The 18,242-nt window shown below is 56.5% G+C and overlaps 2 protein-coding genes across 2 annotated transcripts in view; both read right to left on the reverse strand.

The window, feature by feature from the left end:
• Nucleotides 1-6,977, reverse strand: part of LOC144952056 (transmembrane protease serine 3-like) — a 29,847-nt gene extending 22,870 nt beyond the window's left edge. Inside the window, 2 exon segments of the mRNA XM_078882453.1 lie at nucleotides 5,984-6,042; nucleotides 6,883-6,977. Coding sequence (XP_078738579.1) covers nucleotides 5,984-6,016 — 33 coding nt within the window. The 5' untranslated portion in view covers nucleotides 6,017-6,042; nucleotides 6,883-6,977.
• Nucleotides 6,978-9,608: 2,631 nt separating this feature from the next.
• Nucleotides 9,609-18,242, reverse strand: part of LOC144952057 (serine protease 27-like) — a 19,979-nt gene continuing 11,345 nt past the window's right edge. The window contains exons 10-14 of the mRNA XM_078882454.1: nucleotides 15,821-15,990; nucleotides 13,535-13,633; nucleotides 12,826-12,968; nucleotides 11,686-11,838; nucleotides 9,609-10,995 (exon numbers count right to left, since the gene is read on the reverse strand). Coding sequence (XP_078738580.1) covers nucleotides 10,975-10,995; nucleotides 11,686-11,838; nucleotides 12,826-12,968; nucleotides 13,535-13,633; nucleotides 15,821-15,990 — 586 coding nt within the window. The 3' untranslated portion in view covers nucleotides 9,609-10,974. The remainder of the gene's footprint in view (nucleotides 10,996-11,685; nucleotides 11,839-12,825; nucleotides 12,969-13,534; nucleotides 13,634-15,820; nucleotides 15,991-18,242) is intronic.

The following is an 18,242-nucleotide window of genomic DNA, read 5'->3' on the forward strand; positions in this document are numbered from 1 at the left end:
ACTGACCGACTCAGACCATTTCGATTTAAAGCTTTCGTGACTGCAGGGATTCATCTTCTTGGTTCTTTCGGTAAAGTCACGTAGAAGGGAAATAATAAAATAATAAAAAATAAAACATAATAAAATACAATTCTCACGACGTTTCGGCCACAACGCAAGCAGCCGTTCTCAGGTGAAGAACAGGTCTGTCATTCAGACGCTGTCTTTCCGACAGACCTGTTCTTCACCTGAGGACGGCTGCTTGCGTTGTGGCCGAAACGTCGTGAGAATTATTTTATTATGTTTTATTTTTATTATTTTATTATTTCAACTCAGACCATATTGGACTCATCCCGTGCCCCTTATACATATTTAACGTTCATCCGACCAAGTCCCATCATCACGGGGGAGAACACACACACACACAAACTAATAGACGAAAAAAATGTAAGACATTAACATTCCGTATGGGTTGACAGGTATGATGACCCCACCCGTATCAAACAGAGAGGATTTTTTCATTAACTAAACACATCTGGCATTTCACCAGCATTGCTTCAAGCAAAGCCCGACTCTGCTGATGATACACTGCGTGTCGAAACCAGACCTTGGTCACAAACATCTGTCAGATCCCCAGCATTGGTCGATGCAATTCCGCACTGCTGATGAGACACTGGGTGTCGAAACCGGACCTTGGTTATGGCAGTTCCACCAGTGTTCGTTTCAATCTGCCAGTCCGTCGTAGGGGCGAGATGGTCATTGCTGCTGCTGCTGCTGCTGTGGTCGAACCTAGGGGCACCCCCAGTAACAGCTCCCCCTGTGTGGCACGAAGTGACTTTGGTACTGGCAAAGGAGGTCTAATGATGTAGGTGCTCACCATGAGCCCTCGTTACTCTGATAGGGGCATCGTCCTCTGGTCTAGCACCAATTGAGACGCGGCTCAAAAGAAAGCGGTCTTTGGTGTGGACCAATCGGTTTCAAGGACAGTGCATCATAAATAACACTGGTCAACAACAACAACAAAAAATTCTGGCCTGGACTTTTGCAGCTGTTCTAGACTAATTTCAGGGTACCGATTCTAAATCTGATCTCAGATTTGCTCTATCGCATCGGGTTTTTGAGATATCAAATATTGCATTTTCAATAATCATTTCATTTTTATGCTATTGGCATACCCCATTTTCATTGATTTTACCCGAAATTAACTCTGTCACTTATGATTGAAAGTTGTTGCGAGTCAGTGACTGCTTTAGTGTTAAAATATGGTGCTGTATTTTTAGGATAGTGTGTTTATAATATCATTTTATGCAGATATCGTAGATGTCCACATTTATTTAATATCTTTCTTCTGCAGTTTTTTTTTATTGAAAATGCAATCTTTGATATCTCAAAAACCTGATGCGATAGACAAAAACTGATGCCAGATTTGGAATCAGCACCCCAAAATAAAATGTTGTTAAGAACGCTTTCGCAACCAACATCACAAGTGACGTGATCACACCTAGAGCTCTATTCAAGGAACGAAACTGGAGGATTTGTTCACTAGTCTGGCTGCGTGCCTGTTGTAGTTGCTGGCGAAACGTCGTGCCCCGATTGTCAATGTTGTGGTTTGGCTCTCCGATGCACAACCAGTGTTGCTGTACTAGTATACTACACTATACACTACACTATACACTACACAAAATACTATACACTACACTATACACTACACAAAATACTATACACTGCACTATACACAACACTACACACTACACTATACACTACACTATATACACTATACACTACACTATACACTACACTACTACACACTACACTATACACTACTACACTATACACTACACGATACACTACACACCACACTACACTATACACTACACTATACAAAATACTATACACTGCACTATACACTATACAACTATACACTACACGATACACTACACTACTATACACTACACTATACACTACACACTGGTGCTGTACTAGTAACGAATTGGCCACGTTCTGTTTACGCGACAACCCTCACTAATTGTCTGTGTCGCGTGGTGTAACGACGACACATTCCTATTTTCGCGATCAAACCCACGCAAAAAAAAACCCTCTACTATGGATCAGGGCGCTTTCTAAATGTAAGTTATGATGATGATGATGAGTCTGCTGATGCCAGAACGGAGTGATGATGTCTGCTGCTGCTACTGCTACGTGTGTCATCCCACGTTGAGCAATCTTATTATTTTTTGCGGCTCGGATTATTCAAATGCCAAATTTGTCCCGCGACTCATTCAGACTGGCGCCGTGGGGGTCTTTCACGTCTCACCGTGACGATTCGTCGTCGGTGTTGTTGTCGTTGTGGTTGTGAACGCACACCGCCCGATGCTTGAGATGATAATCCGAGGCGAGCTTAGCGAAGCCTCCACAAACAACGCCTGTGATGTAACTGTGTGTACAGGTGTGTGTGTAGCTGTGTGTGTGTGTGTAGCTGTGTGTGTGTGTGTACAGGTGTGTGTGTACAGGTGTGTGTAGGTGTGTGTGTGTGTGTGTGTACAGATGTGCGTGTACAGGTGTGTGTGTAGCTGTGTGTGTGTACAGGTGTGTGTAGGTGTGTGTGTAGGTGTGTACAGGTGTGTGTGTAGCTGTGTGTACAGGTGTGTGTGTAGCTGTGTGTGTGTAGTTGTGTCTGTGTGTAGGTGTGTGTGTAGCTGTGTGTGTGTACAGGTGTGTGTGTAGCTGTGTCTGTGTGTAGGTGTGTGTGTAGCTGTGTGTGTGTACAGGTGTGTGTGTACAGGTGTGTGTAGCTGTGTGTGTAGCTGTGTGTGTGTCCAGGTGTGTGTGTAGCTGTGTGTGTAGTTGTGTGTACAGGCGTGCGTGTAGCTGTGTGTACAGCTGTGTGTGTACAGGTGTGTGTACCTGTGTGCGTGTACCTGTGTGTGTGTGTACCTGTGTGTGTGTACAGGTGTGCGTGTACCTGTGTGTGTGTGTACAGGTGTGCGTGTACCTGTGTGTGTACAGGTGTGTGTGTAGCTGTATGTACCTGCGTGTGTACCTGTGTGTGTGGCCTGGCACAAGCGTCGTGGTGACGTCACCGCCACTTAGTGGCGAATGGCGGTTGTTGTTGTTGTGTACCTGTGTGTGTGTACAGGTGTGTGTGTACAGGTGTGCGTGTACCTGTGTGTGTGTACAGGTGTGTGTGAGTGGCTGTGTGTGCAGGTGTGTGTGTAGCTGTGTGTACATTGTGTGTGGCTGTGTGTGTACAGGTGTGTGTGTACAGGTCTGTGTGTACAGGTGTGCACGTACCTGTGTGTATGTGTACCTGTGTGTGTGTGTACCTGTGTGTGTGTACAGGGTGTACCTGTGTGTGTACAGGTGTGTGTGTGGCTGTGTGTACAGGTGTGCGTGTACCTGTGTGTGTGTATACCTGTGTGTGTACAGGTGTGTGTGTACCTGTGTGTGTACAGGTGTGCGTGTACCTGTGTGTGTACAGGTGTGCGTGTACCTGTGTGTGTACAGGTGTGTGTGGCTGTGTGTGGCTGTGTGTGTGGCTGTGTGTACAGGTGTGTGTAGTTGTGTGTACAGGTGTGCGTGGCTGTGTGTAGCTGTGTGTACAGGTGTGTGTGTACAGGTGTGTGTATAACTGTGTGTGTGGCTGTGTGTAGAGGTGTGTGTGTACCTGTGTGTCTGTGTGTAGGGAGCGGTGGTGCAGCGGTTAGCGCTACGCTGCACTACGATCCCGGCGGTCCGAGTTCGATTCCCGCTCACGGCCAACACCACCGGTGACGATTATCTAAACCGGGTCCTGGGCCTCCCCTAGGTCGACTCAGCCTCAACAATGAGTAACCCGGTGCTGTGTGTGGTAAACATCGCCACTGGGGAGACAAAGGCGGCCGGGCGTGGTGCTGGCCACCCACCCCCTCATGTGCCACGGGCCTCCATAGGCGAACAGCACTTGCCCCTACAGTCTGCTAGAGGCTACACGGGGGACATTTGTCATTGTGCAGGTGTGATGGAAACGTTGTGTAAACGTTTGGATTATGGGGCAACTGCTGCCAACGAACAAACACGAAACGTCTCACGCCCCCCTCATTAACCCCTCACGTGGTGTACAGGGTTCAATGTACAGGGGTGGATGTGGTGGTCCAAATGTCTTGTGACCACCCCCTACCACCACCACCACCCCACCTACCCACCAACACCTCCCCCTCAACACCACCCCCCCTCCCCTACCCACCACCCCCCCTCCCCACCACCACCCACCACCACCCCCCCTACCCACCACCACCCCCCCTCCCCACCACCATCACCCCTCCCCTACCCACCACCACCCCCCTCACCACCACTCCCCCTCCCCACCACCCCCTTACCCACCACCACCCCCCCTCCCCACCACCCCCCTCCCCACCACCCCCCTCACCACCACCCCCCTCCCCACCACCCCCTTACCCACCACCCCCCTCCCCACCACCACCACCCCTCCCCTACCCACCACCACCCCCCTCACCACCACCCCCCCTCCCCACCACCCCCTTACCCACCACCACCCCCCCTCTGCACCACCCCCCCTCCCCCTACCCACTACCACCACCCCCCCTACCCACCGCCCCCCCCCCTACCCACCACCGCCCCTATCCACCACCCCACCCCCCCCCATTGATTATAATCCATTAAACAAATATTGCTTTCGTCCTTTGCATATTCATTCATATTTCCAATCAACCATACTTTATATAAATATATAGAAATGTACACGTTCGGTTGTGGAGATTTAAACGGGGCTCACAAGACGGCTGCGCCCACTCTATGCAGAGTCGAGGTTTGGCTCTATACACATTATAACACGGGGTATGAATGCGGTGTTTAAAGGTGAGCGAGCGGGTGAGCGTGGTGGGTGAATGTGGTGGGTGAGTGTGTGGGTGAGTGTGGTGGGTGGGTGAGTGAGTGTGGTGGGTGAGTGTGTGGGTGAGTGTGTGGGTGAGTGTGGTGGGTGAGTGTGCGGGGGAGCGAGCGGGTGAGCGAGCGGGTGAGCGAGCGGGTGAGCGAGCGGGTGAGCGAACACGGTGTATAGACGAGCGTGGTTGTATACAGGTGAGTGTGGCGAGTGTGCAGGTGAGTGTATGAGTGAGTGTGTGGGTGAGTGTACGGGTGAGTGTGTGGGTGAGTGTGTGGGTGAGTGTGTGGGTGAGTGTATTGGTGAGTGTGGTGAGTAGTGGTGAGTGTGGTGAGTGTGTGGCTGAGTGTATGGGTGAGTGTGTGGGTGAGTATGTGGGTGAGTGTGTGGGTGAGTGTATGGGTAAGTGTGGGTGAGTGTATGGGTAAGTGTGGTGAGTGTATGGGTGAGTGAGTGTAAGTGTGGTGAGTGTATGGGTGAGTGAGTGTATGATTAAGTGAGTGTATGGGTGAGTGTGGTGAGTGTATGGGTGAGTGTGTGGGTAAGTGTATTGGTGAGTGTGTGGGTGAGTGTATGGGTGAGTGTGGGTGAGTGTATGGGTAAGTGTGGTGAGTGTATGGGTGAGTGAGTGTATGAGTAAGTGAGTGTATGGGTGAGTGTGGTGAGTGTAGTGGTGAGTGTGTGGGTGAGTGTATGGGTAAGTGTGGTGAGTGTATGGGTAAGTGAGTGTATGGGTGAGTGTGTGGGTAAGTGTATTGGTGAGTGTGTGGGTGAGTGTATGGGTGAGTGTGGGTGAGTGTATGGGTAAGTGTGGTGAGTGTATGGGTGAGTGAGTGTATGGGTGAGTGAGCGTATGGGTGAGTGAGCGTATGGGTGAGTGAGTAAGCGTGTGGGTGGGTGAGTGTATGGGTGAGTGTATGGGTGAGTGTATGGGTGAGTGTATGGGTGAGTGAGTGTGTGGTTAAGTGAGTGTGTGGGTGAGTGTATGGGTGAGTGTATGGGTGAGTGAGTGTGTGGTTAAGTGAGTGTGTGGGTGAGTGTATGGGTGAGTGTATGGGTGAGTGAGTGTGTGGTTAAGTGAGTGTGTGGGTGAGTGTATGGGTGAGTGTGTGGGTGAGTGCTCACCGCGGCTGTAGGCAGTCTTTCGGCCATGTCCATAGGCGAGTGAGACGGCTGGTGAGGATCTGGTGAGGAGCCGGTGAGGAGCCGGTGAGAAGCCGGTGAGCGATCCGAATGTTTTTCCTCCTTCCCCGAGGCCCTGGGTCCAACTCAGAGCCCCTCCCCCTCACCCCCCCGCCCTTCCCCCTCACCTCCCCCGCCCCTCCCCCTCACCTCCCCCGCCCCTCCCCCTCACCCCCCCGCCCTTCCCCCTCACCTCACCTCCCCCGCCCCTCTTCCTCACCCCTCCCTCACCTCCCCTCACCCCCCCCTCGCCCCCCCCTCGCCCCCCCCTCACCTCCCCCCTCACCTCCCCCCTCCCCTCACCCCCCCCTCACCTCAACCCCCCTCGCCCCCCCTCACCTCCCCCTCGCCCCCCCCTCACCTCCGATTGGCCGTCTCAGGCCTCCTTGTTCACAAAGACAAAGGTCCCCCGTGTAGCCTCTACAGACTGTAGGGGCAAGTGCTGTTAGCGAGTAGCAGCAGCACCTGTGAAGGTAGACACAGAGACAAAGGTCCCCCGTGTAGCCTCTACAGACTGTAGGGGCAAGTGCTGTTAGCGAGTAGCAGCAGCACCTGTGAAGGCTACCGGCACACGAGGGGGCGGGTGGCTACCAGCACCACGCCCGGCCGCCTTTGTCTCCCCAGTGGCGATGTTTACTACACACCGCTACGCCAGGTAACTCTTTTAAGGCCGAGTCGACCTAGGGGAGGCCCAGGACCCGGTTCAGATAATCGTCACCGGTGGTGTTGGCCCTGAGCGGGAATCGAACTCGGGTCGCCGGCTTCGTAGCGCGGCGTAGCGCAAACCGCTGCACCACCGCTCCCCACTCGTGAACACACGCGATGACGTCACCGCAACTCACCTAGGTAACAGTGTGGCGCGATGACGTCAGAATCGCCGACCCCCACCGCCCCCACCAGGTAAGGGGGTGCCAGTGATGATGTCACGGAACCAACCGCTCAGAGAGGAGGGCGGGGCTTGCTGAAGGCTTCCCGCCAACGCGACGCGCGACGTCACTGGCCGCATGACGTCATTGCGGCGAACACAAAAAATTACCGCCCCCCCCATCCCCTTCCCACTCGGCTCGTGACGTCATCGCGGAACGTCGTTCAAAATCGAGTCGTGACGTCACCGCGGCGTGTTTGCGATAATGACGTCATGCACGCCCCGGCCATCCCGATCGTGTTGCGTGACGTCACCGCGGCCCGTTTGCGATAATGACGTCATACACGCCACCGCCACCCCGATCGGTCCACATGTCTTGTGACCCCCCCCCTCCCCAATGAATTCTGTTAAATGTAAAAATTTTGTTAAACGTTTCTTTAAAACAGAAATGAATATGCAATGAGAAAAAAATGTAAGGAGTAAATGAATTTGGGGGGGGGGGGGGGGGGGGTAACAAGACATTTGGACCACCCTTTACAAATTTCTATTCTCCCAGACGTTGCCACGAGACGGCAGAAGACACGCGTTTGTGTGTCTGTGTGTGTGTCTGTGCGTGTGTCTGTGTGTGTTTGTGTGTGTGTCTGTGTGTTGTGTGTTTGTGTGTGTGTACGTGTCTGTGTGTGTCTGTGTGTGTGTCTGTGTGTGTCTGTGTGTGTGTCTGTGTGTGTGTCTGTGTGTTGTGTGTGTGTACGTGTCTGTGTGTGTGTGCGTGTGTCTGTGTGTTAGTGTGTGTGCGTGTGTTTGTGTGCGTGTGTGTTTGTGCGTGTGTGTATATTTGTGTGTGTGTTTGTGTGTGTGCATGTGTTGTGTGTATATTTGTGTGTGTTTGTGTGTGTTGTGTATATTTGTGTGTGTTTGTGTGTGTGCGTGTGTGTTGTGTGTATATTTGTGTGTGTGTGTGAACGTCGCGGTTCCGCGCATCGTTTCGGGCCTGGCGCGACGTCCAATGTTTCGCCCTGCGAGGCTTCTCCAGGAAACCCAGTTGGGCTCCTGGTAAGTAAAATAAAAATTATAACAAAAATAAAATAACAGGATTAAAAACCAGCACCCACACCTGGAGAAACTTCACTCGGCGCGTTTCGGTGACGCACCTTTGAATCTCCCTCTCCCTGCATGCGTGCGCGTGTGTGCGCACAGTTGTGGAGAGAGTGGAGAGTTTCCCATACCTGGGCAGTGTGTTTAACCAGGCTGGATTGTGTGAGGAGCTCACAAATGCTTGAAAGTCGAATCGGTGAGCTGTGTTGGCTGGGTTATGTAGCCCGCATGCCCAGCCACCGCATGCCCGGCCACCGCATGCCCGGCCACCGCATGCCCAGCCACCGCATGCCCGGCCACCGCATGCCGAAACAGCTTTTGTTTGGCCGGATAGAGGGAGCTGATTGGGCGCCGCACAGACTAGAGACGAGATGGAGTGATGTGGTACAAGAGAACGTGGAGCTGAGTGGACTTGCTGATGACTGGTACCAGCGGTGTCAAGATCGGCCTCTGTGGAGGAGGCTCATGAAGGACGCTGCTATTGGGCAGTGCCAGGCTTGGTGCACCTTGAGGCTACTGGGCAGTTGGAGGCAGTCGCCCTCCAACAACGGAGGGCGGAGGAGCGACGCTCACAACAACGATAGGGGCGCCGGGTGGCTAACGCACAAGAAGTTGGCACAGTAGGGGGCACAGGTGGTGCATCAGCCAGTCATCTCAGTCGAACCGTGGCACCTGCTGGGTCTGCCCCGTGACCTCCTGCCGGCGGGCGTTCGACACTTCACGTGGCCTCAACGTGCACCTAGCCTGGCGCCAGCGTCGTGGTGACGTTGTGGGGGCCGTTGGTCCCCGGGGTCTCCCCCCGCCTGCATCTCCGGGCTCGTTTGCGTTACCGCACCGCCCTGATACCCGCTAGGGTTTCGCCGGCATTCGAACGCGACGCCTCCACTCGCACAGCCCCGCGCAGCGCTCACACGCTGCCAGCGTGCGTACACACAGCACCGCGCGCGTCCACACTTCTCGTCGAAACCACACGAGGCTACGAACAGTCGTTAATGATTTATTATCGGCTGCCTGCGATTTGCTGTTAAATCAGTGTGGATCGACAAGGCTGACCTATGCCAACGCCCCAAGGGTCTATTCCCGGTTTATCTAACTCGATACGCTCCAAGCGGATTTGGACACTCTTTCACCTCTCTACTCACGGTTGGATGCGCTCGGCGTTCCGTTGGTCTCGTCCTCGCCGCTCACCTCGACGCGTCGCACGGACGTTCGGGTGGCCGAGCCGGAAGCCGTCTCGAGCGCTGACTTTTTGGAGTAAGAGAGCGTTTTACCTCCCTGCGTCCTCTTTTTATTAAATCCTTTATATTAAGTTCACTTGCTTGCTTGCTTGCGCGCTTACGACCGTGCAAATCTTTCGGTCGTTTTTTAACCCACTTCCCATGATCCAATCAAGCTGACATTTTGCACACAGACTCGTTGTGCGTGACAATTTATTTTCGTGAAATTTTTTTCCCAAAATTTTCCACTTTTTAGGAATTTTTTTTTAATTTAAAATACCAATGTGATAAAAATGAAACTCTTACTCAAGAAAAACAGAAATTAATAATAAAATAAAACCGATGCCACGCATATAAAGGATTTATAGTGAAAAACTTTGTTTTTACGGGTTAATTTTTAATCCCCCATCTACATCAAAGAATGCCGACACGAGCGCCTTCTCGGCCAATCAGGTCGTCACGCTCGTTCAGCCCCATTCCCGATTGCTCTAACAATGGGTCCCCTGCCTTTGTTCTGCCAATCAGCCCCCCCCCCCCCGCGGCTTCTCCCTTCATTCGTGGCCGCGGACCCCTGCCTGCCTTGTAGATACGTGTGTGTGTGGGGTTGCGTTTCAACCGCGGTGGCTGGACACCCCCGCCGTGACCATGCGATCTCAACCCGGGTCACAGCGCCGCGGTGCGAAGTAGCATCGGGGGAGGTCGCCCAATTCCCTGGCCGCAGGAAACCGTGAAGATTATCCCTACGAGGGCTTTCGGGTGAAAACCGGCCGGCCAGGTGACCTCCCCTCGGAGCTCTATGGGTGGGGAAATGGCGTGCGGATGTGTTTATGTGGGGAGCGGTGAGGGGGAAGCGGGGTCGGCCCCGTCGCTTGGTGGTGGCGAGGTCGTAGATGGGGCGCCCGCCGAACGGCTTCACGGTGGCAGCATCACTTCGCTCCCCCGAGGTGCCGGTCCCCGTCCCGGGTTGACTAGAGCACCTCGCCTGAGCCGCACCCATGAGGAAGCGCTGCGGGGTTCGGGGGGGTCCGTCCGGACCTCGTGGTTGGTCTCGGGGTGGGTGGCTCCGTCCCTTTGTTGGGATGGCGAGCTCCTCCTCCTCCTCCTCGTCTGAGAGCAGGCTCGCCACGGCGCACTCCCGTCCCCGCCCTCAAAGCTGCGCTCGCTCGCCGGAGAGCTTCTCGCATTTACGCGCGTGTACGCTCGACAAGGGTGCTGAAGGAGAGGCGTGCACCGTCTACATTTGTCTGCCACCACGGGGTGCGTGCCAAATATCGCTGGACCTTCCCGGCGGCGAGGCCCTCAATTACTTTTGCCTCGTGCTCAGGGTACGCGAGCTGGGTCAGCTCGCGTATGTCCTCGGCGTAATCCCGCAGATCCTCGCCGGGTTGGTGGCGGCCGCGCCTCTAAGGCCGCCTGCGCTTCGTCCTCGTCATACGTGCCGAAGCGCTGTTCAAGCCGGCGCGTTAATTCCCCCCACTGAGTTTGGGCGCTTGCGGGCAAAAGCTTCCACAAAGTCGGCTGCCCGCCCATCCAAATGCATCTCCATCTGCTGAAACGCCTCCGCGTCTGTCCAGCCGTTAACCTTTTTAGCCCCTCCGATGCTGCGGGCAAACGATTTTCATGACGGAATCCCCTTGCCCGTCACCGCCACTCGGTGGCGAATGGCGGTTGTTGTTGTTGTGCGTGCGTGCGGGTCCCCGCCCGGTGAGACCCGTCTACAGCACCGTCCACCGTGGTCCACCTCACCGTGGTCCACCTCACCGTCGAGTCCTCTCCGTCTGCACAAGAAGCGTCGCACGCTCAGCACCACATCGCAGAGGTCTAGGGAACCCCCCTGTACCCTTTAACCCCCTGCTGGGCAGCTGCCCCTGCGTGGCACGAAACAACTGCGTGTCCCTGGGGAGCGGGCAGCGTCAGCCCCTTTCCACTCGGCTGGCTGGCTAGGGGAGGGGGGGGGTGTTGAGGTGGGGGGTGGCTGGCGGGTGGGCGGTGTCCGACTAACGAGCCGGCGGTCGTAGTAGCGCTCTTCATTAGCGAGGCCCCCATGGGGCCTATAGTGAGGCCCCTGACGTGCGGTAGGTGAGCGGTGGGTGAGCGAGCGGCGGTGAGCGGGCGGCTGTGGGCAAGCGATGGTGGGTGAGCGATGGTGGGTGAGCGGTGAGTGAGAGGCGGTGAGCGATGGCGAGTGAGCGGTGGTGGTGGGTGAGCGATGGTGAGTTAGCAATGGTGAGCGATGGTGAGTGAGCGGTGAGTGAGCGGCGGTGAGCGATGGCGAGCGAGCGGTGGTGGTGGGTGAGCGATGGTGAGCGAGCGATGGTGAGTGAGCGGTGAGTGAGCGATGGTGAGTGAGCGGTGAGTGAGCGATGGTGAGTGAGCGGTGAGTGAGCGGCGGTGAGCGATGGTGAGTGAGTGATGGTGAGTGATGGTGAGTGATGGTGGTGAGTGGTGAGTGCTGGTGGTGAGCGTGCCTGCATGACGTTGTGAAGCCAGGGCAGCAGGGTGGAGATGCGGGAGTAGACGCCAGGACGCCGGGCGCGTCCACACCCGGCTCCCCAGCTCGTCACGCCGGTGAGTAGCCAGCGAGTCGCTCCGGCACACACCAGCGGACCACCGCTGTCTCCCTAGACACATAAAGACAAAGATCCCCCGTGTAGCCTTAACAGATTGTAGGGGCAAGTGCTGTTAGTGAGCACCTATGAAGGCCGAAACGGTACACGAGAGGATTAGTGGGCAGCACCACGCCCAACCGCCTTTGTCTCCCCCGTGGCGATGTTTACTACACACCGCACCAGCTACTCATTTGAGGCTGAGTCGACCTAGGGGAGGCCCAGGACCGGTTCAAATAATCGTCACTGGTGGTGTTGGCCGTGAGCGGGAATCGAACTCGGGTCGCCAGGTTCATAGCGCAGCGTAGCGCTAACCACTACACTACCGCTCACACACAGATAACAACAACCACCCGCCATTCGTCACTAAGTGGCGGTGACGTAACCACGACGCTTGTGCCAGGCTATGTGCACGTTGAGGCCATATGAAGTGTCGAACGCCCGCTCGCAGGAGGTCACGGGGCAGACCCAGTTGCAATGGGTCGACTGACTGAGATGAGTGGCTGATGCACCACCTGTGCCCCCTACTGTGCCAACTTGCTGTGCCAACTTGCTGTGAGGTTGAGAGTGTGTGGGTGTGAGTGTGAGGGTGTGAGTGTGTGTGGGTGAGGGTGTGTGGGTGTGTGTGAGGGTGTGAGTGTGTGTGGGTGAGGGTGTGTGGGTGAGTGTGTGTGGGTGAGGGTGTGTGGGTGAGTGTGTGTGGGTGAGAGTGTGTGGGTGAGAGGTTGAGAGTGTGTGGGTGTGAGTGTGAGGGTGTGAGTGTGTGTGGGTACGTGAGTGTGAGCATGTGAGTGAGTGTGTGAGTGTGAGTGAGCATGTGTGGGTGTGTGTGAGCGTGTGTGAGCGTGTGTGTGTGTGAGTGTGTGTGAGTGTGTGAGTGAGTGTGTGTGAGTGTGTGTGAGTGTGTGTGAGTGAGTGTGTGTGAGTGTGAGCGTGTGTGTGTGAGTGTGTGTGAGCGTGCGTGTGTGTGTGTGAGTGTGTGGGTGAGCGTGCGAGGTTCACCTGGCACCCGTCGATGCCCCCTTCCGCGTACCCGGCACACACCATGCGAGGGGTGATGGCTCCCCAGTAGTAGCCGCCCGAGTTGCAGAGCGCCGAGGAGAGGAGCGGCACACGGGCCTCCTGCAGCGTGGCGGACACCACGTCTGTGTGGGGGGGGGGGGGGGGGCGGCGGGGGTGGTATCATCATCGTCAACATCGTCATCATCGTCGTCAACATTGTCACCATCATTATCGTCGTCGTCAGTGTTCACATCAGAAATAACATCTCATCGGCTGCATCATCAGTGGCCTGCTTGCTGGTGCTGATGGTGGTAGTGTAGTGTGCTAATTCGCAGACACTAGTTGGAGGTACTCGCTTTATTTCCGGCCTTCACAGCCAGCACGCTGCCAGACCCACAGCTTGCAGAGTGGAGAAGCTCACGACGACGACGACGACAGCACGACGAGTTCCATTCCCCACCGCAGCAGCCTTTTCTACTCAACAGCGTGGCCAGGCTCCGCCCTCGGCCACCGCATCCCTCTGGATCCCTCAGCTTGCTCCGTGCTTTGCCCAAAGGTGCAACTCGTAGAAAGGGCTGCTACCCCTAATTCTATTGTCTACCAATCTCCCAGCGGCACGCGCTCCAGTGACTCATTCCACGTCACTAAGGTAGCAAGGTTGTGGCAAGGTTGTGGCAAGGTTGTGGTTGTGGGAACGAAGGCCGCTCACTCTCGTATTCGTAGGTTTGGCCCCAGCCTGTGATCCAGCACATCTGCCCCGGACGGGAGTCGAGCTCGGCTCCGGGGAGACACACGGGCGACACGGAGTCTGCACGGAGACACACACACAAAGACAAAGATCCGCCGTGTAGCCTTAACAGACTGCAGGGGCAAGTGCTGTTAGCGAGCACCTGTGAAGGCCGGCACGGCACACGAGGGGGTGGGTGGCCAGCACTACACCCGGTCGCCTTTGTCTCCCCCAGTGGCGATGTTTACACACCGCACCAGGTACTCAATTGAGGCTGAGTCGACCTAGGAGAGGCCAGGACCGGTTCAAATAATTGTCACCAGTGGCGTCTGCGAGCGGGAATTGAACTCAGTTTGCCGGCTTCGTAGTGCGGCATGCTAACCGCTGCACCACCGCTCCCCACGGAGACACACACAGGCATGGCACACGTGCACACACACACACACGGGCAACAATAACCACACACAAACAAGGGCGATACAGACACAACAACAACAACCGCCATTCGCCACTAAGTGGCGGTGACGTCACCACGACGCTTGTGCCAGGCCATGTGCACCTTGAGGCCACGTGAAGTGTTGAACGCCCGCTGGCAGGAGGTCACAGGTCAGACCCACGTGCCACGGGTCGACTGACTAGGATGACCGAGATGAGTGGCTGATGCACCACCTGTGCCCCCTACTGTGCCAACTTGCTGTGCTTTAGCCACCCGGCGCTCCGCTCGTTGTTGTGAGCGTCGCTCCTCCCCCCTCCATTGTTGTTGGAGGGTGACTACCTCCAACTGCCCAGTAGCGTTCTCCATGAGCTTCCTAAACAGAGGCCGATCTTGACACCGCTGGTACCAGTCATCGGCAAGTCCACTGAGCTCCACATCCTCCTGTACCACGTCACTCCATCTCTTCTCTAGCCCGTGCCGCGCCCGTTTAGCCCCCTCTATCCGGCCAAACAAAAGCTGTTTAGGCATGCGGTGGCTGGGCATGCGGGCTACATGACCCAGCCAACGCAGCCTTGCCTGCCGGAGGAGCTCACCGATGGGATTTTGTCCAGATCTTTCAAGGATTTGTGAGCTCCTCACACAATCCAGCCTGGTTAAACCCAGGATGGATCGTAGGCAGGCCAGCCTAAATGTTTCTAACCGGCGAAGATGTTCCATTGGGGGGGTCCACGTTACGCAAGCGTAGAGAAGGGAGGGAATGACTGTGGCCGAGAAGACCTGAAGCTTCGGGTGGAGCGACCACCACTCCTCGCCTCTGGTTGAAGGGAAGTCGAGCCCAAAGTAGCCTGGGGTTTACAGCTTCCCACACCTCACCGCCACGCTTATTCAGAAGAAGTGCCACTCCCTGTTGTTTGGCAGTCTCTTGTCCTGAGTAGAGGACTGTCCACCCCTCATGGTGGCAGGAGCCAGAGAGACCGGTCCACCGGACCTCTTGAATACCACAGAGATCAGGCCAGGCGGTACGGTCCAGCTCCCGACAGAGGAGTGGCAGCCTCTCCTATGCAGTGAGCGTAGCCATCCGAAGTGGCTTTTTGTTGTTTCTGGAGGAGCCCCGAGGGTAAATATTCAATCTCCTGGCTCCGCCAAATGGGGTTTGGCCAGGAGACGTCAGACACCTGTCCCGCCGGGGCCTCCGGCACAAGCTTATTAGTTACATATTTTTCACGTGGTTTTGTGGTAATTAATTGAAGGTGGATGGGTTACCAGCCCTTCGCACCCGTCCAGAGCCACCATTTGGCCGCTGTGGTGGCTACAAATGCCATGAGGGGAAAGGCCGATCGTTATTGGCCGTCCCCCCCCACAGCATTGTCCACGACAGCGTTGCCAATCTGACACCACAAGGAGGTAGGGAGTTGTTTTGCCGGACGCACACAGACACACACACACAAAAATAACCACACACACACACGGGCAATCCAGACACACACAGACACGGACACTACGGTCGTGGCGACGTTACAGGAAGGGGTAAGCCCTCACCCCCCTTCCCCCCCCTTCCCCCCCCCACTCCCCCCCCCACTCCCTCCATTTCCCCCCTCACTCCCCCCCCTCTTCCCCCCCCCACTCCCCCCCCTTCCCCCCCCCCACTCCCTCCACTTCCCACCCCACTCCCCCCCCTTCCCCCCCCTTCCCCCCTCACTCCCCCCTCTTCCCCCCCACTCCCCCCCCTTGCCCCCCTTCCCCCCCTTCCCCCCCCCACTCCCTCCACTTCCCCCCCCACTCTCCCCCCCACTCCCCCCCCTTCCCCCCCCCTTGTCCCCCCCCCCCCTCACCCGAGAAGTGTGCAGGTCCCTGCAGACGCAGCAGCGCGACGTCGTAGTCGGAGGACTGGGTGTCGTAGAGTGAGTGGAAGTAGACCTTGTCCACCACCAGGTACGGGGCGATTATGGACGGCTGCTCCACCAGGCCGGCGTATGCCTTCCACAGGCCCGGCAACGGGTTGCTGGCAACGGTCGGCAAACATCGCCATCATCAACATCATCGTCATCAACATCATTGTCATCAACATCATCGTCATTGTCAGCAAAGTCGTCATCGTCAGCAACATCGTCATCATCATCGTCATCAACATCAACATCGTCATCATCATCGACATCGTCGTCGTCGTCAGACAAGTCGTCATCATCATCAACATCGTCATCGTCATCATCTTCATCATCAGTGTCAGAAAAGTCTTCGTCATCATCGTCGTCGAAAAAGTCGTTGTCAGCAGCAGCGACACCATCATCATCGTCATCCTCATCAGCAACATCGCCATCTGCTACTGCCACTCCTATTACTACGACTGCCGCCACTGCTGCAGTGCGATGGTGTGGCCAGTGCAGTGCGGTGCATGTGTGCGGTGTAATACGATGGTGCGGTGGTGCGGTGCGTGTGTAGGGGTTATTACGGGAGAAACGGCGGACGAGAAACACAGGGGTTGTGTGCACTCACACACGGGTGGTCGCACCGACGTCCGCATCCCTGATCCCCCACGCCCCCGCCCCTCTGAGGGGATCCCTATAAAAGGCGGGGAGCCAGAGAGCTCGAGGCAGTACGACACGAAGCTGACCAGTGAAGATCGAAGACTCGGAGATTAGGCCCTGGGACTCCCCTGTCTCGCTGCCCTTGTCAGGGCCGAGCTGGGTAAGCCAGCGGCGCGGCCCAAGAGCTCCCGGACCTCTGCCCTTGTCAGGGCAAGGCCGGCTTAGCTGGTGCCGAGATCTGTGCTTGCCAGGGCCAGATCAGTCAGCCTCCCGTAGCCCAGTAGAGGAGGACTGGGGAACAGGACAGAGGGCATAGTACTAGGGTGGGTTTCCCTAGTACGGAGAAGGGAGGCCGTTACCCCTTCAACTATTGTGCCTGTCACTGAGTTAATAAACAGAGTGTGCCTCAACTCCGACCTCGTCTCCTCGAACTTACTACACGTGTATGCAGTCGTGCGTGCAGCCGTGTGCGGTGTGTGTGTGTGTGTGTTCGGTGCTGCGGTGGTACAGTTTGTGCGGTGCGTGCAATGCCATCCGTGTTGCGGTAGCTTGGTGGTGCGGTGCATGCGGTGCGGTTCGTGTGCGCGGTGGTCCGATGGTGCAGTGCGTGCGGCCCGCCCATTGCGGTGGTGCATTAGCATGGTTGTGCGGTGGTTGTGGTTGTGCGGTGGTTGTGGTTGTGCGGTGGTTGTGGTTGTGTTTGTGGTTGTGGTGGTTGTGCTTCTCACTGCACGACGCAGTGAGCGGCGGTCACCACCCAGGAGGGCGCCACGATGGAGCCGCCGCACACGAGCGAGCGCGTCGTAGTGCAGCGACACCTGCCACGGCCAGCGGCCCCCCCGCCACAGGGCGGCCCCCCACCACTCGCGAGCTCTCCAGGGGGGCTCCCACGCCACACGCTAGGGGGGAGTGGGGGGGGGTGGGGGGCAACCGTCACCGTCGTCGACGTCACGATCACAGTCGGCGTGCACCTTGCGTCAACATCGCCAGTGACACGTCTCCTTTGTCAGGGCTTTTGATGGTGATTGGTGATTGCTGCTGATGATGTTGATGATGTTGGGTGGGTGGGTTTCAGTGGTTGGTGGGTGGTTGGGTGGGTGATTGGATGCATGGCTGGGTGGGTGGGTGTAGGGTGGATGGGTGCGTTACTATGTGGTGTGTGGGTGGGTGGGTAGTTGGGTGGTTGGGTGGGTGGGTGGGTGGTTGGGTGGGTGGTTGGGTGGGTGGGTGGTTGGGTGGGTGGGTGGGTGATTGGATGGTTGGGTGGAGTGGGTGGTTGGGTGGGTGGGTGGTTGGGTGGGTGGGTGGGTGGTTTGTGGCGGTTGGGGGCATGGGTGGGTGGCTGGGTGTGTGGTTGGGTGAGTGGGTGTGGGGTGAGTGGATGTAGGTGGGTGTTGTGGTTGGGTGAGTGGGTGGGTGTGGTTGGGTGGATGCGTGGGTGGGTGGGTGGTAGGTGGATGGGTGCGTTACTAGGTGGGTGTCGTGGGTAGGTGATGCTTGGGTGGTTGGGTGGGTGTGTGGTTGCGGGCATGGGTGGGTGTGTGTTGGGTGGGTGGGTGAGTGGGTGTGGGTGGTTGGTTGGGTGGGTAGGTGGGTGGTTGGAGTTGGGTGGGGGGTGGGTGGGTGGTTGGGTGGGTGTGGTTGGGTGAGTGGGTGTGGTTGGGTGGATGCATGGGTGGGTGCCATAGCTGGTTTTGGGGGTGGCTGGGTGGGGGGGTGGCTGGGTGGG

Source organism: Lampetra fluviatilis, chromosome 65 (genome assembly GCF_964198595.1).
Source record: "Lampetra fluviatilis chromosome 65, kcLamFluv1.1, whole genome shotgun sequence".
NCBI classification, from domain to species: domain Eukaryota; kingdom Metazoa; phylum Chordata; class Hyperoartia; order Petromyzontiformes; family Petromyzontidae; genus Lampetra; species Lampetra fluviatilis.